Raw genomic sequence first — 27928 nt, 5'->3', positions numbered from 1 at the left:
GTACTAAAACGGCAATATAATGGAATCAGTTTGCTATCAGTCTGTATCAATTTGTCATTGAATGGGGTCAATTTGCAATTATATTCAATCTGTTTGCAGATATGGCAGTTAACTGTGATAAATCAGTGAAAATTCCACATCTCCTCCTGTTTGTTGAAAATCTGTTGCCATAATCACATTATATAGAAATTCATATTAACTATTTACATTGAATCCTGCAAGAACCTCACAGATTTGAAACAGTAATTCTTTCTGATGTAGTTGCTGCAGGATGGTTATTTAACTACAGAGTGACACAGGCACTTGACAACCTTGCTTTTACATAGACTATTTACAGAATACAACCAGTTGGCAACCAGCTGAGTTGAGTCCCCTGCTGCAAAGAGACAAATGCAGATGAGTTGCACTTGCTGGTGCAGGCTGACTTAGATTGATTGCAATGCATTAGAAATCTGTCTGCATTTATTAAGTGACCCTGATGAAGGATACAGGCTGAAACGCGTTGGTCAGTTAATAAAGTTGTTCCTCTTTACTTTTAAGTGTTGCGTTTATTAATTATACAGCGATTATTCACCTTCACCAATCTGTCTGAGAGTCACTACAATCTTTTTGACAGACTACAGTGTAATTGTTTGGGGAGCAGGTTGCCTTCCACCAGATGACCTGTGCAATTGTGTTGCCATCAAAAGTGGTCACCTCGAAGGTCAAGGGAATTCCCTGCTTAACGTCTGGGTAATTAGTTAGTTGTCCCTACTATTTGCTATCAATCACCTTAATTCAACTTTTGAAAACCTTGCATTAAGGCACTCCTCTAGTCTGAATAACAGCCTTTGTCGTCATATTAATATTAGTCTGCTACTGTTTGAATTGTTACAGAAGCCACGTTCATGACATCTGACATTTCTGTCCGTCTCTGTGCTTCTTTACACTTTTTCTTTCATTCCAGTTCTGGAGCTGCACAACTGCTGCACTTCATTAATCTGTGGACAAATCCCACTCAGTCATGATGCAGTAGGTGTTATTTAGTCCTTTTCCTTTTTAAAAAAAAATCTGTGCAGTGAATCTCAACTCAAAAAGCCCATCTGGGACAGATTGTGATACTGCAACAAAATCAGGAGAATGTTATGGCTTGTTTGCTTTCTCCTTCCTAATTTGCATCTTCGATGTGGTCTGTGATGTTAGTCCATATCACCACAAAGCAGCATTCAGACATGGAAAAGCAAAAGAAGAACAAAGATTTATTTCACACGCATGTTTTCAAAATTGTTGGTCAGAACTTAATGACTGATGTGATGTGATATTACTACTGAAAATAAAAAACAGGTGAAGGTAAAATACCTGCATCAATGACCAGACGTCCTTTTCTGTATAATTCAGAGTGCCTGAGAACAACTTTGATGTTTCAGGATGTATTGAGGAAACCAGCAACACCCAAGTCAGCAAATATTGAACTCTATTGTTTCACTCCGTCTCTCTGGCAGTCTTTATTCAGGCTTTTGGCAGCAAAACAATGTGATGGAAATTCAAGGTGGCAGAGGTGGGCTGGGATTTACAGATGCAGCACTTGAAGGTTAGCTTTTTGAAGGGGAATGGTTAACTAGCTACATCAACTATTGTATAATGAACCCAGCAAGTTCGGTTGAGCAACTAGTACGAGACTGTGGCTATAGTGGGAAGCTTTCAGGTGGGGATGTGTATGAGCAGAATAACAGAGGAAAAAATCTTGCATTGATAAACAGATGTTGCATCATTTCCATCTGTCAAAATGTGTCATCATCCACACTTTACATTGTTATTGCAGTAATTTAGCTGACACCGTTAATCAGAGTGACTTGCAGTGAATCGGACAGTAAAATGGGCTTTGATTACCATATCACTGAAGAATTCAGGAAGCCAAAAGCAAATAGTGCAAGAGTCAGTGCGTTAACGCATTTATAATAGTTATGTAACCCGGCAAACTACAAAAGTGGTGCTCAGATAGCAAACAGAATAGGAGCAGAAGGACAGTTTGTGCAAATGGTGACAGTTACAATTAAGCACTTGACACAGCGATGAATTCCAGCATATAATTACAGCTGAGTTCAGCATTTAACCGTTTTACCTGACCTGTTGTCAGGGTTACAGCTAATGACTATTCTAATTAAGCTAGGTCATTCTCGTTGGACAGCAGTGGTTACATCTCATTACAAAGTCAATGTTAGAAAAAAAAATTACATTCAGTTTATTAATATTCATGTCCAAGTGCATGTGAAGGCTTTTTAACTCTTACACACACGTTCATGTTCGTATGGTCAGGTTCAGTTTTTCCCAGGCCTAGAATTGCCTCATCATATGTGTTTATACCAATTTTAAAATTAGAGATTTGTTATGGAATTTACATAATAACCTATTTGACATTATTAAATGGAGGATTAATCATTAATTAAAGTGAGGAGGGAGAGTATTCTTTTAGTTTTTTCAACCCCTGTTTCTGTAGAGAAACCTCTAGTATCACAAAATAGGTCCTGTTTTACCTAAAAATATTCTTTTTAGCCCTGTCCAGGGTGTACCCTGCCTCTCGCCCTAAGACAGCTGGGCTAGGCTCCAGTCCCCCAGCAACCCTGACCAGGATAAGCAGAAGAGAATGGATGGATATTTTACGTGACTTTTAACAGAAAAATCTATAAATTTCAGGTTTATCTTTTACTGCTACCATATATCAAAATGATTCAAGTTTGACCTGAACAGTATATAAGGACGACTGAGAGCCGTGATCACCCAGGAGAGCTGATGGGTGATCACGGCTCTCAGTCTTCAACTTCTCCTTGACTCATGCCACTGTTCTCACCTGTCTGAAGGCCTCCACCACCCTTCCCATCCACAAATAGACTGGTATAGACAGCCTCAACGACTACACAGCTATAACCCACATCAGAGACTGTATAACCCCTCTCTCGACCTACACTAGTTTGCTTACAATCCACATCGGTCCACGGAGGATGTCACCACCATCACCCTTTACAGAGCACTTAGCCATCTGGAGAACAGGAAGAGCTACGTTAGGATGCTCTTCGTGGAGGATCTCAGACATCCTCAACACCAAACTGGACCACCTTCAGGTCCATCCTGACACCTGCTCCTGGATCAGAGACTTCCCAACCAACCAGCCTCAATCAGTCTGACTCGGCCCAGAAACCTAACTCCACCTTCAGATTTCTGGGCACCCACATCTCCGCTGATCTCAAATGGACCCACAACACCAACGACCAGAACCTCCCGCTGGCCTTCTACTGCTCCTCAGGGCCACTAGTGACAACAGGAAGGCTGCACAGAGGGTAATTAACGCCATAGATACTTTTTTTGGCTGATATGTAAGAATTTTCTGTCTGAAAGGCCTCAGAGAAAGTCTATGGCATCGAGAGAATCGCCCCAACTCACTCCCTGCTGTTAAAAAAAGATTAACTGTCCACTATCCAGTCTCAAACTAGCAAACTTCCCATGCCACACCGTGTGCATCCGTTCCAACTAAACCATCTTCAAACTTTTACGAACTTTTAAAAACACAAAAAAAGATTTTTGAGTGGACCTGACAACAAACTCAGTTCCCTTGCTTCCCTGTATTCCTCGCTCTACCCCACAGCCTCCATCCACCAGCTGTCAGCCAAGCGCGAAGGCCTCGGTGGAGATGGACAGACATATGGATGGAAAGCAAGAGGGAGGAGGTGAGGGATGGCTGGATGGATGGAAGGAAGGAGGAGTGGGAGAGGTGTGACCCACTTAGAAGAGCCTAGAGTATTTATAGAAGAAAGTGTCCTAATTGGCAAGCCGCTGGGAGAGCAACAGCACTGTACTGCTACCCTACTCCTTGTCCTTCACCTCCTCAACCTTCCCTTCACTGAGCCATGTGCTTTCTCCTGATGCACCTTCCTCCTGTCCTCTTTCACCTCCCACAATCTTTCTTCTTGAGGACTTTAACAATTTCTTCCTCCTCTTCCATAACAGTGACATTCCCCTCATTCTTCCATTCACATGCCTGACCCCTCCTCCTCTACTGACTCTCTACTGTAAGTGTACACTGCCCTCCATAGTCTCTGACTTTCTGCTACTTCTTCCTTTTACCCTCTCTACGACAAACAAAAGTATGGTTTCTCATCTTAGCCCCTTTCCCCTCTTCCTTTGATCTTTTTCCATCTTTGGCCAAGTGTGCTGTCACTCAGCCCACATCCTCACTTTCCATCCTTCATTTAATATGTTTGTAGGCTTTTTAGAGAGTTTATGATAAAGACACGAGAAGTGAAAGATAACTTTAAGATCAGATGTTACTGACTCAAAACCAACTAAAACCAGAAAGCATGATTAGATGACAACTTTGGGATTATTCTGGGATTATGAAGGAAAAAAGACAGACTCACGTAAGAAGTACTCTGAGGCATCCGCCTCATAGTCAGCATCCTCAGGAAAGTGATCTATCTGCTTGCACATGCCTTTGAAAGAACCTGTGAGAAAGAAAGAATATATTACAAAAATTAGCACTGACAAAATATAAAATTGCACGTGTAAACATGCGTTTATGTTTGTGTTCGACTGAATGACCGAATGCAAGCAAACTCAATTTTCCCAGTTTTTCCCTGCATGGTATCGCAGATTGTATCAAGTCTCCAGTATTCTGCTCGGTGTCTGTATCAACCCTTTTTGGGACAATAGAGATGAGACAGGGAGGAGAACTTTGTCAGGAGCTTTGAAGGAAACATATCACAGAACAAAAAGTGACAGACAAGGAGAAATAAGGAAGACGATTGGAGGAGCTCAGTCTAAACAACTCAAAAACGCAGGTGGGAGGGTGAGGAGGAGGCAAGAGGAGAGCAAAATGCAAATGATAGACAGGAAGAAAGGATAGTACTGCTCATTAAGAGAGATTGTGTGTGTGTTTGTGTGTGTGTTTTTGGCTCAGTGCAGCTCCTGTGGTAATTGTTGTACCCTCCCAAACCACTGCAATTAAATGGCCCCTTGTTAATTGGCGATTGAAGGACGAAAGACGAGCGCTGGCTTTTAAATGGGCATCGCCTGCGCACACGGGCACACTCTCACAATATGTCTCACACTTCCAGGCGTGCACACACACCGACACACACACACACACACACACACACACACACACACACACACACACACACACACACACACACACACACACACATTCACATACTGTAGCATCAGCCCTGTTACCACGAGCCTCACTCCAGCCGTCTTTTTTCACTCATCGTGGTGGGAGTGTTTGCTGCTAAACTTGCATTTTTATCATACCTGTGGAGAAAATAACCATTTTATAACAAAGCCCGATAAATAAAAGTGAAAAAAGAAAAAAAAAATCATGACAGGACTCCAACAACAGCCTGTTTCGTATTTACATATCTTTAATACACCTCAGAAAACTCTCAGACGAACAAAGTGTTTTTCATCAGGTGCACTTTGATAGATACATTAAAGAAGATATTTCACGAGGAAGCGGCGCTGAAACCTTTCAGAATCCTGCGAAAACACTTTCATCTTTTCATAATTTCACCGTGAACTGCGTGTAGAGCGGCGTGTTGAGATTGCGTTCGGTTCCTGAAAGGACCGCGATGAGTGACAGCGCACTGTGTTTCAGCAGAAATAGTTTCACATCTGAATGCCCCTTTGTCTCACTTGCTTACAGTAATTGTTTGTTGGACAAATGCGAGTCGGTACTACAAAGTTAAAAATACTTCAATCATGCTGAGTGTGCTTGCGAGGTTCACAGACATAGAAAGAAAGCGCTACAGTAAGCGCCGATGACTGGAGGTCTTTAAAATGATGTCATTTTCCCTCCAGTGGACGTGAAGGAGATATTTAGCATTTCAGCGCAGCCTCTTAGAAACTGTGTGTTTGTTTGATCAACAGAGTTTTAAAGGACTGTGGTGACAGCTGCATTGTTCAAGTTACATAGAGGATAATCTAAGAGCATGAAGAGTGTCACAAATGAAGATGTCATCATACTGTGAGCCTGTCCTCCCTCAGAAAACAACACCACACGTTTGCATGAGATTTTTTTATATGACCCATAAAATCCTCGGTGTGAATAAGAGCATGTTTAATGTGGACTGAGCTCTCCAAAAAAATTAGGATGTCAAACTCATTTTACATTGGGAGCCACATACAGCCCACTTTGATCTGCAGTGGACCAGACCGGTGAAACTGTTAGTGTAAAGGTGTTTAACTGCACGTTTAATCCCTGAGATTTCTTAGGATAAGAAGAAGAGATGCAATTTCAACCGAATGTCTCAGTTTTATAACATGATAAAGAAATGCTGCTGTAGTAAGCGAAATAAATTATTCCAGCTTGGCTCTTTGGGCTTAAATTCTAAGAAATAAGAGTGTAAAACGACAGAAACAGCTCTGCTGGCTCATTGCCCAGACTGCCCTGTCATTACAAAGAGGAAAGTTTTTCTCAAAACAGAGAAAATGTCCATTTTAGTTATTTATTTGAATGTGGACACATTGTAAAAAACAGACATTTTGAAAGTAGATGTCATTTAATTGTTTATCTGTTACCTTTACTACTGTGGGGGAGGTCTTTATCAGTAGAACAAGCTGCAAATTTGATGAAAATACAGTTAAAATCTAACATTTATGTCCTCCTTCACAGGTCTGGTGGCCCAGATTGAAGTCTTTTGTGGTCTGATTGTGGTCCCCGGGCCTTCTGTTTGACACCCTTGCTTTAATGCATTAGTCAAAGATCACTGATTCAATCAAGATTGTTGGGGGCAGTAATTCCAAACTAACATGAGATGCTTAAATTAAACATATTTAAAGAACCTGGGTGTGATGTAGGTATCTTGTGGGAAGTTTCTGACCAATGTGATGTGCATGTCTTATGTTGTTGTTAGCTGTGATTACATTACTGTTATAAACCATAAAGTTTCTGCAGTAGATATGAAAAAAAGTTCAACAGCTACCCAAGAGAAGAAAAGAAAAAAGAATGTTTTGATGGTTTTGATGGTGTGTCTCTCTCTCTGAGTGCCCCTTGCTGAGTTCCTCCAAACCGAAGACCAAACAGGAAGTCTACCTGGAAGTCCGACAGAATCCTGGCTCAGGATTGTTTCCCATTTTGACCTTGGGACTTCCAGGCCATACTTGGCACAGAAATTCCTGTATACTGTGCTGACCACTTGGTATGCCCTGCCTGCTAGCATCTTGCACCCTGCTAATATTTGCTGGATTGTCTCAGGGTGTCTTTACACAGCCTGCATTTGGGGTCTTGCATTGTGATGTAGACCCCAGCCTCTATGGAGCTTGTACTTAGAGCTTGTTCCTGTGCTGCAATCACTAGTGCCGTTGTGCTGTCTTTAAGTGCAGCCATTCAATATCAGCCACTTCTTCTATCTGTCGATGGTCCATACCATGCAGAGGCCTATCCTTCCTGACGTATTCACTAACATGTGGTCAGTTGTGTCAATCTTCCTGATGTACTCATGGATGTTTGTTGTTTCATCCTGGATAGCGGTACATAGTGGTATATATATATTCATCATTTCAAGATACGTCATACGTTGTCTTTCTTGTGTAGCTGGGAGTATACAGCCATGGCGCTGTTAGACTGGTACCACCATTTCCTTTAACTTTAATAAAATGACTTCTTTTTTGTTTGGTTTTCTGTATAAATGTATTGGTTTGATCTCTGGTGTCTTCAACCCACATCCCACAGCATGTCAAACACATCAATTCTCACACACTCACAGCTATGTAGAAACTACATTATATCTATTCTTCCGTTGCTGCTCTCTCTCTCTCTTTGCCTTTCACACGCTCCCTCACTTGCTTCAACACATGCCCACCCACACTGCACCACAAGCACATGTAATCTGGAATTGCATTTTCCCTTCCTTCTCCTTGCTTTCGCTCTCCTGCCCCTCCCATCTTGCTCTCCTGTCTGTCTCACATACATGTGCCGGTACCCTGAAGACCAGATTCCCATTTGAAATGAGCTTGCAGCTCAGCCCGTCCTCTGGGCCTCTCTCTCTCCTTTTTATTCCTTCTGCAATTCAAATTAAGACCATGCTTTACTGTCTTGACTGGGAAGAAACCTGTGCAGCGCATTTCATTTCTTGGCCGATTCTTTTTTATTAATTTTGTATGGGCTGTGGGGGTTAAACACATGATTCCATGGCCTCTTTATTAGATACACTCACACCTGTGATTATAGAGCAATATAGCACAAACAGGATTGCCAGCTTTCACCCGTCAGAGTGTGGCTGTGGAGAGAGTGAGGGGCTTTGAGCGTTTGGCCCTATTCTACAGATGCCACTGTATATTTAAGAGCAGGAAGGACATCTCAGCACAATCATACCACAAGTACTTCATGAGTGGATATCAGCCTAAATCTGCATTCTGTCTTATTGATTTCACGTGTCAAGATAACTGATCAAACTTTGGTGAATTATGACACAAAAACACGTGTGAGACAAACTGGAAATATATGACATGAGTACCTTTATTATTAATGTAGTATATATAGTGGATGAGCAGGACCTCTGCCCCTGACCACTGCACATAGAGGCCCTGGAGCAAGACCTTTGGTTGGCTTTAAGGCAATTCTGGTAAAGCTTCAGGCGACGCAGGTAGCAGCTTCCTGCTCACACCGTCTACAGTGGGAGTGGGGTGCTGCTGATCTCATCCATGGATATAATAAAGAATTATTCGAAGATCTCAATCCCACTGAAACACTTTCTATAGTAAAAGCACAGTCCGGGGACAAGAGGGATGACTCGCCCATCACTGTGTCTGAGGTCACCAAAGTGGTCAAAAAAGACCCTGGGTGGATGAGATTCCCTGGGAGATAGGGTAAGGATCTCGGTTATTTGGGAGGCGGCTCAGAGTGGAGCTGTTACTCCTCGATGTGGAAAGGAGCCAGCTGAGGTGTTTTTGGGCATCTCCCTAGGATACCTCCTCAATGAAGTGTTTTGAGGATGCCTCAGTGGGAGGAAGCCCTGAAATGCTGGCGAGATAACAACTCTCAGCTGGCTTGGGATGGATGGATATTAACCTGTGAATCCAGTCATAAGTGGCCATTCAGCCCTCAAACCCCAGTTTGAGCTAAAACAGAGTTGGCTTCATGGAGCTGGATAGAAAGAAAAAAAGAGGAAATTATCAGCAGCAGTAAATTTGGATTCCATGAAACTCCAAAAGGTCTCTTTATAAAGCGATGCTGTGTATTAGCAACACAAACCTCTGCTAGCAAACAAATCCGCTTTGCATTCATTTACGCTCATTGTGTATTTGGCCTTTGTCAGCTTTGTCATCGTGTTGAAACAAACTGGAGTATTTTTTTGAAGCTGCAATACATCAACCAATCTTTTGCTCAGATAAAAGAAAAAATGCAGACACCTTTGTGCCTGCTGAGAAATCCCCATCTGAGAAACTCCTCCTCTTCCCTTCTCCTCTCGACACAGCCATCATAATGACGCGTCGCTCTTCCAAATTGCCCCTTTTAAATTATACATTCTGCTTTAAACATGGAACAGATACTATTATTCTGAGACCAACCTACACCTCGGGGGTCAGGACAGCTCTGTCACCCACTTATGCTCACAGCAAGAGGGGCCACTGTGTCTCACAGCGGATGATTTATACCAATAAGAGGAGACCCTGATGACCCCTTTGCTGTCATAAGCCAATCAGAATCCTGCTCATTGACCGACCTGGTAGCTGTCAAGGATAAGTTAATACAGTATGATGAAACACTGGAAGACATCCTTTCATGAAGCATTAACATCGTAACCCACTCGATGAGATACGTGAAAATGTGTGTGAAGAGTAAATGCCCTCCTCTGAACCGGTACTGTGTCTTATGCAAATAACTCGGCGTGCCTTTATTCCTTTATGCTAATTATGGCTCAGTCTGTGTGTTAAAGTGCCACTAAAGTAATCCCTCAGCAGCAAAGGTGGATGAACATCAGAGACCTCAAAGGAGACGTGTTGCACAGCAAAGGTAGCTACCAGCTCAGTTCAGTGGATTACAAACACGGTACACAGGAAATGTGCTCCTTTCTTTTCTTGATCTATTAATGTAAATTCACCCAGGAGAACATTCATCCCTGCTTTCATGCTTTTGTAAATATTTCTTTGTGTTCTTTAGGCTCCTCGGTTGTTCCGAATATGAACATTTTAGATTCTAAAAGGTTGCAACAACCCCATCCATGAACCGTTAGCAGCGATGCTTAAAACGCTCCCTAAACGCCTCGCCTGCTGCATCTGATCCACCTTTCTCCCCACTCTTTGAGTTTTAGTGGCATTACCAGAAAAGAATTTAAAGTAAACGTAGAACTAACCACAACACATTTAATCTCCCTCGGCTACATCATATTGATGGTTTTGTTCGATATTAAGAATTAGGCTACCAAAGAATATAACCTTAATTATTAGCGAACATCTGCAGTATATAATTTAACCTCCTGAAAACACCAAAAGATTTTCAGAGACATACACTGGAGTAGGCAGAGAGATGTCATGTTTTAAACCACCTCGAAAATGTGTTTGTTAGTTAAATCTGTTTTGCATTTTTAAATGTAAGGTTAAATCGCTATTGATCGGACGCCACAAGTGAAAGATTCGTACTGGTGGAACATCGCTAGAAAACACTGATTCCAAGAAATGTTTTAAACTGTTTAACGGCTTAGATAAATATGGAAAGACGGACATTTTAATTGTCGTTATTTAAAATCTTTATAAAGAGCACCTCAAATAATAACAATTTGAAAAAGGAAATATAAGGTTTCTTTGTTATACGATTCAATTAAGTTTTATTTCTATAACACCAAATCACAACAACAGTCATCTCCACGCGCTTTATAATGTAAAGACCCTACAATAATACAGAGAAAACCTCCAGATTCAGATGACCCCCTATGAGCGAGCACCTTGGTGATGGTGGGAAGGAAAAACTCCCTGTTAACAGGAAGAAACCTCCAGCAGAAGAATATGAGTAAGGGAATGATCTACATACGGCCTTGAGCTGAAAAGTGGGAAGTTAAAGATAAGAATAGAGCTTAACTGCTGTGCCCTGTAACTTTACATCATAAAATTTAAGAATTTAAAAATATTTTGTTGCTTTGTTCTTTTGTGAGAAACATAAATATCTGTGCAAACTTTCACCTTGCAGGATGTTACTTGCTTAACAGAGGAAGACAAAGAACCCGGTGCACCACCAGCCAATTTCAGTATGAGAGGATAAGATAAGACTTGCTTGTGAACATACACCCAGGCAGCTGTCATGTTATTCAACTTCCCATTGCTCTTTAAATCAGGCTTACACATGTGTAGCTGGTTCCCTTGTACAGTGCTATCACGGGAAATTGAATGGTATGCAGATTTCCGTTCAGAGCCTTGCATTCGTGTTCTTCTGATGAAATTTATATCACTTGTGCTCGTGTATGTGTGTACACGTTACGGTTCAGGTCATGACCCAAAATCAGAACAAGTCGGGAGACAAGAGGATTACCAGGGAAAGTGGAAATTGGATCAAACTGGATTGTAACATATTGTAGTAGGAGACGTAATCAGGTTTCTCAGCAAGTCAGGGTAAGCAGCTGCTTGACTCATTAAACCCCATTTCCTGACTTCACCTCATATGAAAAATGCACAATGTTATTTCTGTACAAAGTCTTGATAACTTGAAATCTCAGTTCAAAGAGGAAAAAGGCTTCATTTTCTCCTACTAGTCCCAAATGGTCCAAATATAATGATCCATATAAAAGGTTGAATCCCAGGAGCTCAGACAAAATTCATGCAGTAAACATGCGGCCAGAAATGAACTCTTCATGCATTTCAAAACTTTGATAGAGAACAAAAGAACAGAAATGACTGAAAAAGCCTTCAGTTCATTAAACGACTTCATTGTGAGCTGTATTTCATTTTAATCTTTGAACCCGCACGGCCAATTCATTTCCACGCAATTTCAGCACACGTCTGGCAATAGACAGACCTATTAAAGATAATTGTAATAAATGTGGAATTAGATTCTCACCCTATTTGTTCTAACTAATTTAGAGTAAGCAATTACTTTTCCTACCAGCAGGCATGCACAAGTGTGCACACGCACCACATAAATTACTTTGATGTCTGGTTGTGACAGAGAGAACTGCTTGGGTTTGCTCCTGATAAAGAAGCCTCCATCCCGACTTTGATTTTTTTTCCCTTTTTTGTGACGGGGAAGTAGAGCAGCCTGTTGTCATGTGGCACAAAGCAAAAAGGAGCAAATGACTGGTTAGTGATAATTTGGCAGATCATGGCGCTGTGTGGTGGAGGTCACCGTAGCGGCCAGGTGGTCAGAGAGCATTTCACAAGTGTTCACACTTTTAGTCCAAATTAGTTCATTGCTCAGATTTCCCTCCGCGTTTAAATGACTCAACTCGGGTTAAGTGCTTCTGATCAGTAGCAGAGCAAAAGCCAAGTGGACTAATGTGAGTAAACCAAGTGTGATACAGTATATGCATCCATACATTCGCCATATCTTTTACTCTGTATATGGCCATAGGGGGTTGGAGCCTATCCCAGCTGGCACTGGGCAGGGTATATAGCATGGGTGGGCAACTCCAGGCCTCGAGGGCCGGTGTCCTGCAGGTTTTAGATATCACCCTGGGTCAACACACCTGAATCAAATAATTAGTTCATTACCAGGCCTCTGGAGAACTTCAAGACATGTTGTGGAGGTAATTTAGCCATTTGAATCAGCTGTGTTGGATCAAGGACACATCTAAAACCTGCAGGACACCGGCCCTTCAGGCCTGGAGTTGCCCACCCCTGGTATATACTGTAGATTGGAGAGTCTGGCAGCCCACAGAGCACAGGAAACAGACAACACATCATATTTATACCCACCTCGCCACTTAATTTAGAATCACCAATTAACCTAATATACATGTTTTTGAACTGTAACCCATGCAGGGACGGAAGAATCACGCAAGCTTCATAGATGGAATTCTGTGACATTACGTTTCTGCCGCAATTAGCTTTCATCTAAACTTCTGCCATCTGCCATTCCCACAGCTGTGTATCCTGCTACAGTGATGCCAGCGGAACATTTTTATCCATGACCTGTGTCACTTTTCTGTCAGAATTTGAAGGACTCCTTTTGACTCTACAGGTCTAACCTGTGATAAATAATACCTAGCGCAGCTCAGTGTGAAGCCTATGGATCCAGATGCCTCAGTATGTGAAACCTTGGAAAGAAGAGTGGACCCAGCCAGAACCGTCAGTCTGTGGACAACAGTGCTGACCTTACAGGGCAGGCTGCAGACAAGACTGGATGCTTAGATGACATGACTGCGTTGCTGCAGCTGCATGCAGAGAAGCAGGCAGAAAAGCCGCTAAACAGGTGAAAGAAAACCAGTGTGATCCTTGGATGACTAAGAAATATCCTTTTCTGCCAGTGTGTCCAAGACGCCGTTTGAAGCGAAAGGCAGATATTCAGTTATAAGCTGTTAAACAAACAGACGACACTGAAGTTGTAAGGAATCAGAGTGCATCTCATATCAGGCAGTTTTCAAGTTTTGCTAGAAATAAAATCCTGCACAATATAAAATACATCAAGCTGAAGTCAGTCATGTAGTTAATAAAGACAAATTAGCGACAGCAATAACAGCAAAGTTGCAATTTCAGTAGACTTTTTCATTAAAGCAGGCACTTAATTAGCAACACTGGCATTCTAGCAGAAGGAACACCTTAGAATAAACAAGCTGCTTGTAGAGAGTTCATCTGTAACATAACTTGGCATTGCACGCATTCAGTAAATAAACAGGGCATATGGTGACATTATATCTGTGATATAACATTTATTTTAAACTACTACTGAACACAAACATAGTTAAGCCTTTGGACTACATGGTTTCAGTGTTGGTGAAATGTGATGACACACAGCGTCTTACAGAAAAGTCATTCGTGGTTTTAATCACTCAGGCAGTCAGTGCATTAAAGCTTAGAGTAGAGTTTAGCTTGTTTATAACAGCTCACATCTTGCATAGCTGTATTTTATGTCTCTGCTTCTTGTATAAAGACATTATGTAGCGCTGTTACACAAACAAATCAGTCAATAAATGTTGATATTAACTGTGTCGGACATGACTGCAAAATGTAAAATTGTACGCATCAAGTAGTGCGTACGCCTTCAGTCAGATATACTAATCCAAAACTGTCATCTTCTGCTATCACGTTTGGATTTGCATTTACAGTACTGTTAAAAAGTATATACAGGGCTCCACAAATTGCCACAAAAACAAGAGAATACATGAATTACTGAATTTACCTTTTACCTTTGGACTTCTCTGAGAAATCTGACATATATCAAGCATTACATTTAACCACCAAAATTATTTTTTCTGTTCATGAATGCAAGTAAATAACTGTAATTTGTCATCTTAATAAAAAAATAACAATGTGATTTCCTATTTCTGCTTTTTTGTAAAATAATAAATAGAAAAATTCATGGATTACAACAATAAATATATTTTTAGCATTAAAAATATTGTTGTTGAATAAAGGATTTGCGCATAACTGGTGTGTTCACCATTACAGAAACATGAAAACTGATCTTGGTAATTACCAAGGCTGTTAATAACCTTACGTTGGGTGGTGCTTGTGACCCTTGATGAAATTGTTCGTTTTTCTTGTCTTTTTAAATGAATGCCAAGCAGAGGATTCAAAAACCCATTTTACCCAATCAAGAACCAGCCTGATGCATAATGGGAAATTTCTATTTGTCATTTGTACACAATGTTTGCTGTATAAGTTAAACAAAGAACTGGTGGATGATATTTCTGCTGTTGAGATATATCATCAAACTCTTGGCAAGACAGATAATATTGGCATTTAAGGAAATATCAAAAAATTAATTGAAGCTGCGATAGAGACCAGAACAATTATGTCAACTCCAAGATCATGCCAAATTTCTATATTTATTTTAGAAAAATCCATCAGTGCAACCAACAGTGTGGTTGCTACTCAGTTAAAGTTAAGAAGTGAACAAAATCTAACATGCACGTGAGATGCAGCACGCCGCACCATTCATCTCAGATCTCAGCTAAAAACATACGAACAACAGAAGCGTTCACGCATCATGAACGTCATCTTCATCTGTGCATCCAGCACTAATATATTTGCAGACATCTATCCTCATGGATCCTTGTTACACTAGCTCAGCACGGCTGCCTCCTCTGATAGCGCCACACAAAATTAAACTTGTGATCAGACATAATCACACCATTTCAGAGAGCTGAAAAACTCAGCAACACTTTTTTGGGGCGACAGAGCTGCAGAGAAGCAGCAGTTCAGCTGTTAAAAGTAGGACTTGTACTGTGTCACCAGCATGTAGCACTCTTACAGCAAGAGTGTTACAACTTGGCGAGTGAATGCAGATTTTCAGAACACATTACCCCACCTCACGAAAAACAGCCACAGCTCTTTGAAACTGCCACATGAGAAAGGACGTGAAACGACAACTGAGTGCTGAAAACAGGGCCATAATTCTTAAGGCAAACATTGTAACATTGTACTCTGGTTCCACCATCTTAATGTGAAAATAGACGGTTGCGAAACAACAAAACACGGTAGCTCTCGCAGTGCTGAGAAAAACACACAAGCCCTTTACACTCTACATCTCAGCGAAGGAAGGTATTTTGTTTTTAACAGATTGCGGCAAAAAAGGTTGCACCCTGCCATGAAAGAAGAATGCTTATCTTAGGAATGCATTGATTTGTATACATATGTAACTATAAGAAATAATATGCAGCACCAGCAGCAAAAAAATGGTCAAAATGCGAAAGATAAATCAGACACTAATCAGTGCATGAATGAAGTAAACTGGACAAGGCTGCTGATGAGACAGTTACTAATTACGGAACATCCACCTCCATCTGTGGCTGTACACGTGCTAATTGCAGACATAAATTTGCAGATGGTCTCACAAAGTCTTTAAAAAAAGATTAGAAGATTAGAAGATTACCAGGTACAGCAAATAAACAATTCATTTTTAAAAAGGGAGTACCATCAACCACCTGCAAACAACCACACTGTCCCCCTTTTGAGAAATCCCTGAGCGCGCCGTCATTGGTCCCTTCCCTGCTCTATCCTAGTTTTGTTTAGTGAAACTTTCTGCAATGTTTTCCTCCCCCCTCCCAGCTCTGATAAATTCCTTTGGCACACATGTGAAGAAAAGAGGAGCGAAATGAGGAAACTGAAAAAAAAGCAAAAGGGTGGAGGGAGGACAGGAAAGAGACAGACAGATGAGACATGGGAGACAGAGAGGTGACAAAAATGAGAGAAAATCCACAAAGCCCGCAGCATCCTGGTGAAGCTTCATTGATAAATGAGGCAACAGATGTTTAGCCCCGTATAAAATTACAGCAAGCTGCTATATGTGGAATAGATACCTGCCCTCATTCTGCAGCTCTACATTACATCTTCCCAAAATCATCTCTGTTGCAGCACACTGGGCAGCTGCTCATACGTCCAATATTCATCCAGAAAACTGACATTTAACTCAAAATGTTCACATTTCCTCCCCATTATAAGGTGTCAACAACTGCATGCTTGCTGTATCTCACTGTGAAAGCACATAACGTGTGCTGGTGAGAGAAATGCTTAAGCCAAAATGCTTTGTCTGTTCGACTGACAGGACCTGTAGATTATTTGGTGTGTATTTCAACATCTGCGAGAATTTAGAAGAAAGTTGTTTGGCTGAACAGATGGGTCAGAGTTTTGAAGGTTACAACAGAGCACTGCAGTGACTATTTTGAATCTCTTACGTGTGATGTGTGACTCATTTCAACTTGTTTTACATTTTTATCAACACTGAATATCCTGAAATATCAAAAGGACTAATCATCATTTACTAATTAAAAGCAAAAACAGCTGACTATAATTGAATGACTATAACTGAATTTAACTGTGCATATTTGTGACGCAGCACGAGAGACGCAGCTGTGCACAAAAGCACCAGCGCAGGCTTTTCTGTTGTTTCCAGTGTTTCAGTATCTTAACTTCAAATGTCTCTCAAAGCTCAAAAATGTATTCTGTTTAACAGTTTGTGAAGCATAAACTGCAAATAATCAGTGCATTATTTTTGCTCAATTTTCACCCAGCACAAACCTCCACTACACATGGGTGGAGCTAAATCCAGGATGGAAGCTGAATGGAGATAGTATTTTCTTCTTTTCTGTTGAAAAGTATGTTAAGTGCTTTATATTGCAGTATTGTGAAATTCAGCTGTACTCCATTCTGAAACAGTCACTAGTTGTTTTTTGCATCGTGAAGTTTTTTATTAGTGTAGTCTCAAATTTGGGACATTTAGATGGTAAGACCGACCAATGAAAATGTCGTTAATAGTTTTTGAGACATTCAGGTTCAAATATTGCTGCAGATTTCACTGTGTGGAAAAAGGGCCTGAAAGAAGGTCAATGGACCATTTTCAAAAAATATATCTTGAGAAGGATTTGATACGTGAAGCAGAAATTTTACAGCAATCATTATATATGTTCACACATAATTTTTTATACAAATCAGAGACAGTTGAGCAGAAGGCTTGTCTGGATTTGAGACGGAGTGACCCGTCTGGATTTTTTTTGTATGTTAATGTATCAGTTTTTAAATTCTCCAATCAAGTAAAAAATGAAAATGTTGGACATTAGTCTGACATCACATTTGTGAGGCACTAAACTGAGCTATAGTAACACTGTGGAGTAGTCCTGTGATCTGGAAACCATGTTGTACATAGTACTAGCTTTCTTTTCAAATGTACGAAGTGCTACATTCATATTAGTCGTATACCTTAATTCAAGTGGCTAATCTAGAACTGGTAACACATTGCAATGTAAAAAAAAGAATGTTGCAAAATGGTGGCTCTTGCATTTCTCCGTAAAATTTCGCATCCTAAGGTTGGAACCATTGCAGTGAAGGCCAAAACACTGAAACGTTAGGTATAGAAGACTAAAAGACACGCCCCCACACCACCACCACCACCAAAAAACCCCCCAAAACAATAAAGATGTGATTCAGTGTGATTTAAACTTCTAAAGGACATTATTATCTCTTGTGTCCATATCAAATTGGGATTTATCTACTTGAGATATCATAGATAACAGACCTTAATCCATTGAGGTTCAAGGTGTCGTTGGTGATGACCCCATCCCTTCGGAGTCGAGCAAGAAGTCATTCTTTGGAAAAGAAAGTTTTTCATGTGTATCAGGTAGAATGATTGAAGTTCTTTGTTCCCTGACTCCGAGACTGGGAAGAATCATTTCTATCAAGAGCAAAAATGAGACATTCTGGTTGGGCTCAGGGTTTAGGCTATCACTAATGCTGACTTACACCTCAAAGACCTAAACTTCCTGACTAATGCAGATACAATGCTCATTAGACATAAATCGATTCTTGACAGGTCTCTAGGTTTTTGGGTTTTTTTCTGTCTGTCACAAATTGGAGACATGAGGACATGACAAGAGCAGAATACGTCTGATTATTTCAGAAAGTAATACAACAGAATTACAGTAAATTTTACTTTGATTGGTTAAAAGAAACAACAAGTGGTGATGAGATATTCTGACTATTTGCAGATTTTTAATTAATCTCATTTACAGCATACATTTAAAGCCTTGAGTCATTCAGAAATCTTTACATAATCAGATTAATCATCAGTGCCTGTTTTTCAAATACTGAAAATCTTTTAATAAACCTTATTCTAAAATATCTCCTCGCTTTAAAAGCCCAAACAAATCAGCTGGGGTGGCCTGTTGGTTTAATAAATGATTTAAGCAGAGGTCTAATTTTCAGCCCACAGTGAAACTCGCCGCTGGTGCAGTGAAAATCGAAATATTACGTGATGGTTAGAAACCACAGGCCTAAAATTATTTTTTCCTGTATTTATGACATGGATGTGAATTGTTTGACAGATGGGGATTGCTGAATGAAAAAGCGGTCATGGTCATAATGTCACACATTACACCACATTAAAATACATTCATGCTCCGGTGAAAAACGCGCGTAAACGGGTCAGAATTAGCCGTTAGCTCAAGAAGGTCGACTGATCGGACCGCAGGATCTGGCGAGATAGTGGGTCAGTGACCAATAAATGGCGAGCGCTTGCTTTCTCCCCCTCTCTCCTCATTTAAGTCTCCCGTCCACTGTCTTTCCTCCCCATCCGCGTCTCTCTTACTCTACCCTCTTACCCCCCCGGTGTGTCTGTGATGGACGTTGCGTAACATTACTAAAGAAAAACGACACACACCAGTGTGCAGCATCGGCGAGGGCTGGGAGCTTGGAGGGTGGGCAGGAGGATGGGGTGGTGAGGGAGTCGAGCAAAGAGCACTGACCCAATATCTAATGAAAGAGCAGAGAGAGATGAAGGGGAAGGGAGGAGGAGGGTGGGGTGGAGGGCAGAGGCGAAGTCGACTGGAGAGATGGAAAGAATAAACACGGAAAAGAAAGAGATGAGGAGGTTTGGTGTGGGGAAATATGGAGGGGAGGAAAGAGGGAATGGGAGAGAGGCTAGAGGGGGAGACAGAGACAGAGAGGGGCAGACAATGAATTCAGGCAAAAAAGAGCCCGGGCATTTAAACTATAAATAACCAAGATACTAGCAGCAACACTGGTTTTCTCTTTCTCTCCCTCCATCCTTCCCACATCTTTCTTTCCCTGCGTGTCCGTGCTTGTTCTGCTTCAGAAAGTCCGTGATTTTGATCAGCTCACACTCTCCAGAAGGACAAACCCACAAACCCCCACTTTGATTTAGTCCTGCTGTGATTGGCTGCGATTTGGTTTGTTTGATTTGGTGATCACAATAATTTGTTAATTGGGATTCATTTAAAAAAAACAACAAAAACAGCACAAGACATTTAACTGGGTTAAATTCCAGCTCCGGCACCTCTCTCATATTGGCTGGGCAGGGTCTACAAAACCACAACCGTAAACCATAAATAAATTAATATTCAATTACAATCACAATTAATATAGGCACTGATTATAAGATGATTTCTCTGATTTTTATTTGTACTGATATTTATTTCCCAAAACATGTTTACATTTTTCATTTCTGCATCTTCATGCAAATAAGTGATCTGTTATCAGGTTAGCTTTTTGCCTATTGGTTGCTTAAGATCACAGTGTAAATGGTAACCTCCAATCAGGGGACTGCTAGAAAGCAGAGGGGCAAACAAAACTTTCAAATTTGTCCTGCAAGATTATGCAGCCGGTGTGAACTGCTGCATTAACAATACATGAGTTTGAAAAATATCTTTAACACAAGAAAATAATTGCACAAAGTTTGGTAGTTTTTGATCCCCTAAGCTACTCAAACCTGAAGAGCACCTTGCATTATGTGATAATAGCTCGAGAACACATCTCCAGCTGTGTTAATGTGAATATTGGCATGAGAACAGACCTGACCGTGACCTGAGCTTGAAAGTTTATCCAGCACAGGAAAATCTCAGCTCCAAAACCTTGAAGCTTCATCTTCATGTAGAAAGGAAAAACCATGTAACAAGTGTGGCCTGACATGTAGGAGCCTCAAAGTTCAATCTTCAGTATGTAAGCACCAGGTTGAGTGCTTCACTTAAACAACACCTCAGTAATGGTTTCTGAGGGGAAACCGTTATGATGGCTGCATGTATGTGTTTGTATTTATGTTTGTGTACATCTGCGTGACTGTGCGCACTTGTGTGTTCATGCTCTTACATGTGGGAATGTGTGGGTCTGCTTTAAAAGTGTTCATCTCTGCGCTGTGCGTGCGCACCTGTGAATGCATGCGTGGTCCATGCATCCACATGTGTGCAAAAGTGCAAGCGTGCCTGTGTCTGTGTGTACATGCATATGAATATGAGCCATTAGCTGTTATCCACAGGGAAGACATGTTAACAGGTTTGGCTACCACTGAGAGAATTGGTAGGAAACTGTGTGTGTGTGTTTCTGTGAACGTTTGTCCACACGCACACATGTATACATGCCCAGCTGCGTGTGTTTGTGTGTGTGAGGTCCCATTGAGTCAGTGGAAGGAAGGCAGGGGGTATGAGTGTGAGGGGAGGGAGGGCCTGGTGGGGGGAGGTGGGGGGGTGCTATGAGTCATCCTCCGCATGGGCTTCTGGCTCTCTCACTTGCTTAGTAGCTCACCGCTCGCTGTCTTTCCCTGCATAGCAACGGCTGTGCAAAAGCTCATATAGGTCCCTAGCAACCAGTACTGATCGTGTAGTGGCCCGTAAACACTCCATTAACAGGTCACAAGGACCCATTAAATCATAAATACACTAATCAATGCGCACAAAATAGTTTCAAGACATGTCATGTAAACACGTAAACAAAAATGATCAGGACAATATGAGGAATGTGGGGGGCAAACAGAATCTATTTTAAGGACAAATTCAATAAAACTTTGTCCAAACTTTAACTAGACTAGCTAATGTCTTAAATATGCTTTCAAGTGAAGAACGAATTCATATCTGTTTGCTGGAAGTAAAAATATGACTTTCCCATAAGGCAGGATTCACACACAGGGATCACTTTGAGTGATCTTTCCACACAATCAACAAAGCAACAACAACCAGTCGCTCACAAGGCAAGCTAGCTGAGTGTTTATTTTTAGCAATTAGCATTATCAAGCTAGCTACATATAACTAACTAGCTAGGTGTATCAGATATCCCGGGTTACTGTTCCTGCCTCATCAAAGTAACGTTGGTCCAGGATCAACATTGCAGCTGACCAATCATGTTGCTGTGACGTCATAGCTTTGCAAAGTGGGGGGAGAAAATTTCTTCATTATATAAAACTCTCTTCAAGAAAAAATAGTCAGCTATTCAAGTGTTTCCTTTATTAATTTATACAATATAATAAATATATTATTAAGAGGTTTGCTCTTAGTCAAATTTAGGTTACTTGTGTTGGTTTACTAGAGACCTGTTCTAATATCTATCAAGTTAGGTATCGGGAGATTTCAGGTTAGTTCTGCCAATCAGGAAGCCCTGTGATGCTGCATAACTTGTTACCCAGAAGCAGAGGGCGGAAGGCATCAGCTGTCCAATAGTTCAACACATTGAACACATTGATTCGATACCATTTATGCAGTTTATCGCTTGCTAGGAGAAAAAGAACCTGGCACTAATTTGTTCACATTTGCTACACATTGGTACCTCACTGATGCCGTCACTGCCTGTTTTTGACTGTGCAGAGACCTTTTTCACTCAAAATATTTAGATCCCTAACTCGAAATTTTGAGGTATGGCTTCATACATTCTAGCAACAGTTTAGTTGCTAAATGAGAGCATTCAGAGTTTAAGTAAGCAAAAATATTTCTGAGTGGCAGCGGCTAAAACCATAAAAAACCTGTCATTACATTTAGGTAGGACATAAGTTTAGTAGAAACAGATTGCTGGGCCATTGCCTGCATCATCACATCCCAGTCACTTGATCCTTACCTCCACATCTGTCTTGGAGTTTTCTAATTAGCTCCCTCAGTATACATATCAGTCCCCCAGTTTCCTTACAGACTGATTCTTGTGCTTTCCCACAGTTCACAGACCTTGTGCTCTTGTTTTGATGATTTGGATTCCCCACCATGTACATTTTTTGAACCCATCTGCCAGAGATGCCACTGTCAGAGAAACTGACCTTTTACATCTTGTCTAATACATTTCCCAAAATTGAACTCTGAGTCACAGGGAGGTGGCGAGAAAAACGCTGCCCCGTCGCAGGTCTCGGCACTCCGGCCCGGCCTTCTAGAAACAATGTCGATGCACAAGTGAATACAAATGTGCAATGGCAAGTAATCTTTGAAGGAAAAGTGACCGGATTGTATTTCTGTTAAAAAAACACTGCATTGCATTTCAGCAGAAAATACATAGAGTGCAAGTAATGTGTTCTGTGACGGTATAATGTTGTTTTGATCTTGCAGTACAGTGTTCACTTGTACCGACTACAGCATTACTGAAGTTTTTATGGTTATTTTTAGGCACTCTAATCGCTTACATTCAGCCAAAACAAAGTGTTTTCCCTGAGAACAGCCCAGCCGGTAATTATATTGCCACCTTAGTGTAATTGAAAAAAACATTTGAAATTTGTAGCCTACCAAGAATCACAAGAATGCTGTTTGCTACCGCAGCTGGAGCCCCTGAAGGGTTAATAGTGATAGATGGGGCAAATAGTAAAGCTAGTAAGCCGTGCTGGTGATCGATGATGTTTCCCAAAAGGCTCAGCTGCAGTGCTTTTACCCAATCAGCAAAGGAGTAAACAAGAAGAAAGTGTTGTCTGTCTCTATCAGCTGATGTTTCTGCAGCGATAAAAAATACACGAGCTTCCAGTGTCTGCTTGCTGTGTCAACAACATTAACCGTCACTCAAGGCAGTGTCAGTCATCACCTCGGTGCGCTCTCACTTTAAGATCTCTTCTTCCTCTCACCTCGCCCCCCCCATTAAAGACGCTGATCTCGGTACAGATGTTGTTTGGAAAGCTTTCTCCCATACACACCCACGGCTACCTCGCCCTCCTTCACAGATGTTGTTTGGCACATGTCTACCTGTCCCCATCTTCTGCTTTTTCGCCTCTCCTTTTACCTCCATCTCTCTCTCTCTGTTTCCACCTTCTCTTCGTCACCAATGCTGTTTTTCTCTCCATCTGCTCTTTTTTCCCCCCAGTTTCCCTTCCTCACTTCTCCCGGGGTTTTTTTTCACCTTCCTTTCAGACTTTCCCTCTGTGCTCAACCCAGATCTTCTTCTCACTTTGCAGTAGCATCTCTCCCAGATGTTTCTGGGCACAGACGATCTCTCCTGCAGATGCAATAAAACTGAAAAGTCTCCTGAGGCAAGAGAAGTACTTGTTGTTTGGGTTGGGTGGGCCGGTCACAGTAATACGCTTGCAGCCTGCATAAAGAGAGCAACCCATACTGTCACGCAAGCTGGGAAACTGTGTGTGCGCGCGCGGGTGTGTGTGTGTGTAGATATTCAGCTGTGAACTGTGTGAGCATGTATAATTCTTGCCTGGTGTCTAAGAATCATTTCCATCTTGGTTTCAAGGCTGCTGATTTGGGTCCAGACCCAAACACAAAATCTCATTACATGGACAAACATGAAAAAAGTGAAAATAAAAAAATAAATAAAAGGAAAAAGCAAGAGGCAATTTTCCTGGCTGGATACTGAAGCAGCAAGAGTCGGGTCTCAACATTCATAAGATTTCAAATTGCATAGAAGGTCACCACATTTTGTTCTAAAAACCAATTTACGGTCTCTTTTACAAAGGTTACAAACACATGGTTAACTCTGCAAGCTACTGAGTCGATGAGGCCAAACGTGTTTAATGCCGAAATAGGGAGAATAAGGATAAATGTTTATGTCCATGCCAAGAGTAAACAACCTTTAGGTGGCAAAAACTGCAATTCCTCGATGACCGCATGAGCCTGCCTCTAACAGCAAGACATCCATTAGTCTAGACCAGAACTAAATGTTTACTGAATAATTTTGGCTTGTTTGGGTTCATTTCTCCATCATGAAAATTTGTAGCGTGGTCAATTTTATACAATAAATGTTTTTAAAAATAAATGACGCACACAAGTTGTATTTAAAGTCATGCAGTTAGGTGCAAATTATAACCACATGTAGAAATTATCATATAAATTAAAATTCATATATGTAAATTCATATTTGCTTATTTTTTTTAAATTGTCAGAAGCTTTAGTAATTAAAATTTTCATGGATCAAGCTTTAAAGGGTAAATTCTATTTAATTCCAGGGGAATTGTGGCTTAGTTGTGTGCTGTATATTATGTATTAAATGTGGACGGATTAATCCAAATATTGATAATATAGTATTGGTATTGGATTAACACTAGCACAGTAGGATACTTTGTTTTTATCCTCATAGTTCCGTATATAACTGTGTTGAATAAGTTATTATTGTTACATAAGCTGCCTTTAGAAATTAAAACTATCAGTATCAGTGTCGGTAATACCGCCCTATATTTACTTTGTATCAGATCGATACCAACGCACAGCACGAATGCATAAATAGGATTTGTGCCTAAGGTTCACCCTGTGTGTTTTTACTGCTCGTTCTTTCAAGTCAAATTAGTCATTTATTAATAACAAGCTGCTAAATAATCAGGTTTTATTAACCGGATAGCTGTTAATAGGGGAGCTTTAGTAGAACGTAATGGTCATTTGTCTTCATGTTTGACATTTTACAGACTGAAAGATTAATCGAATAATCGATAAATTAATCGGCTTGGGTGGCTGAGGTTGGGAAAAAAGCTCAACAGTAGAAGAAAACAAAACACGGAGACCCTGAAGACAATCCAGCTCAAACAGGTCCTGCCATTTCAGTGGATTTCAGCAGTAATTGGATTTCCTTTTATCATTCACCTGCGCAGAGCCTTGAAGGAATACTTTGACATTTTAGGGAAAAAAGGGTTATTAGATTACTTGTTCAATACCGCTCTCATGTTGATCCTTTAAATATAATTCTATACGACCGAGTGCTGCTTGGATTAGTTTAGCATAAAGAGTGCAAAAATAAGGAACCCTTCCTCAGGCGCTTCTAGTAGGAGTTCTTCTGACTTTGCACCTTTGCCCACACCTTTTTTTTTCAGACCAGCAGACTACTTTACCAACTTTCTTGTTTTGTTTTTTTTAAACTTCAGAGCTGAGATAGTCATTTCAGAGTAGGTGTGACTTTAAAATCTCCAACTGGTGGATTTCCATGAAGGCAAGAGATATTTCCTCCCTGAAATGATCCAAAGAGCGACTAACGGGGGCGCCACAACAATCGCCATGACAACAATGATTACTCATCTCCAAATAAGTGAAATAACAATGAATAACATCTAATCAGGCTCAGCGCGCTGAAGGTGTGATTATGCACACTGCTGCTGCTTTGCCACTTTATGCAAACCATCTCTCTCTCTCTCTCTTTCTTCCTCTCTCTGTCTTTCTCAGAGCGCTCTGGGCAGAATGATTAATTTGCGACTATTGATTCCTCGAGAATGTGGGAGGGATTGAAAGAGAGCGAGGGAGGGGAGAAAGGAGCATCCAGTATTCTGAGTAGCGCCTCGCTGCAGCTCTCGCCTCCAGTCTTTCATTTAAGAAAAAGCCAATGAGTGCAGAGTTTGGATCCGCCAGAGCACCTCCATCCACCCCCCCCCTCCCTTCTTCTTCTTCTTCCACCTCCTCTGCTCATCCTTCCTTTTTTCCTCTTGCCTTTCGCTTCCTTCTTTCTTCTTTACTTCCCTCCTGCCCCTGCATCCTCTGTTGTCTAAATTATCTGTGAATATTCAACAAATGCAAGCGCGCCTGGCAACAAGCAGGAAGGAACGGAGGGAAGGAGAGAGGGCGAAGTGCTTAGAAAACAAAAACAAAAATATTTGCTCCTTTCGAAGTTCATAAACTGTTTCGTTCCATAAATATCTTGAAACCAGGAGGCCAGCCCTCAGCTCTGTTTCACTGCAACTTCAAAACAGTAAGAGCCGATGAAAAAGTCACAGAATAATTATTAATAATTTAATATTAAGAGCAGCGAGCTAATACGCCAACTTCTGCCGTAGTGGTGGCAAAGGGTACATTTTAACACAGCGCCAGTTCACAAACACAGCAGCAACACAAAAACAGAAAAAGAATCCCATGAAGAAACACACAGTAGAGAGTGAACATCTTGAGCCAACCCTCATTTTTTATTTTGTTTCTCAGAAGCCAGATTTTCTTAGGCGTTCTCAAGCAATAGATTTCCTAAAAGATTTCTCTTCTTTAAAAAAAAATACTTTAAAGCAGATTAACTTTTTTTTTTTAAATCATGCCCTTAGGAAACCGGAAAACATCCAGCAAAAACGTGACACAGGACCCAAGAGATGCACTTGATCCTTTAGTAGAGCCACCTACTGTTCACTGAAACCTCATCTGAAATGTTCTCAGTGGAAGGGTGGGGATACAAGTAACAACTCCTAAGGTAGGTATGGTAAACTACACAAGAACTGGACTGAAAAAGTTGCAACAGGTGTAATGGAGTGAATAATCCAAATTCGCAATTTTCGATTTAAATCATATATATATATATATATATATATATATATATATATATATATATATATATATATATATATATATATATATATTATATGGAGGTGGTCAAGACAGAGGTATAGGAGTGAGTGTCTACAGCCATTTGTAAAACATGGTGGAGGCTCTGTCATGGTTTGAGGTTGAATTTATCAAAACTGATGACATTGTGACTGTGGAAAATTACAGTGAAGTTTTATTATACAATATGGAAAACATCTCACTGAGGTTTTTCTGACTGGAATTCATTTACCAACCATGACAGTGATCCCAAACACACTGCCAATGCAGTGAAAGCATACCGCATTAAAACAAACAAACAGTCATGGAATGAAGGATCATCTCAACAGAAAACAGAGCAAAAGCCAGCAAACGATCAACGCAATCATCTTTTAATATCCTTCAAGAAGCCTGGAGAACTATTCCTGAAGACTACTAAAAGAAATTACAAAAAAGCTTGACTTGGAGACCTCAGGCTGTGTTAAAGAGTTGTCACACCAAATATTGACTTTCAAGGTCATTAGTATTGTACAAATTCAGTTTTTGTCTTGTTTCAACATGTTTCAATAAATATTGCACCTATTTCCCATTTGCCTAGCAAATTATAAAGCAATGAGGATGGCTACAGACTTTTCCACAGTGCTGTACATTTCTGATCATATCAGAACCTATGTGAAACCAAGTCAAATTTGCATCTCAGCATTTTTGTTTTTAGTATTGTTGCATTTTCTTGTAATTTATTTCTAATTATATGAAGTTTTTACGTTTGCATTTCAGTGGAACAAAAAATAAGTATAGCTGTAAGTTCAGTTTAGGTTGAAATTATAATTCCACCGGAAAATAATTGGAAGACGATGGAGTGA

At 40.7% G+C, this 27928-nt stretch overlaps 1 protein-coding gene across 1 annotated transcript in view; it reads right to left on the bottom strand.

Annotated features, from left to right (window-relative positions):
• Window positions 1-27928, bottom strand: part of LOC116329151 (voltage-dependent calcium channel gamma-2 subunit-like) — a 67348-nt gene that overhangs the window by 15795 nt on the left and 23625 nt on the right. Inside the window, exon 2 of the mRNA XM_031751124.2 lies at window positions 4392-4475. Coding sequence (XP_031606984.1) covers window positions 4392-4475 — 84 coding nt within the window. The remainder of the gene's footprint in view (window positions 1-4391; window positions 4476-27928) is intronic.

This window comes from Oreochromis aureus, linkage group 6 (assembly GCF_013358895.1).
Source record: "Oreochromis aureus strain Israel breed Guangdong linkage group 6, ZZ_aureus, whole genome shotgun sequence".
NCBI lineage: Eukaryota > Metazoa > Chordata > Actinopteri > Cichliformes > Cichlidae > Oreochromis > Oreochromis aureus.
This window is presented reverse-complemented; position numbering and strand designations above follow the sequence as displayed.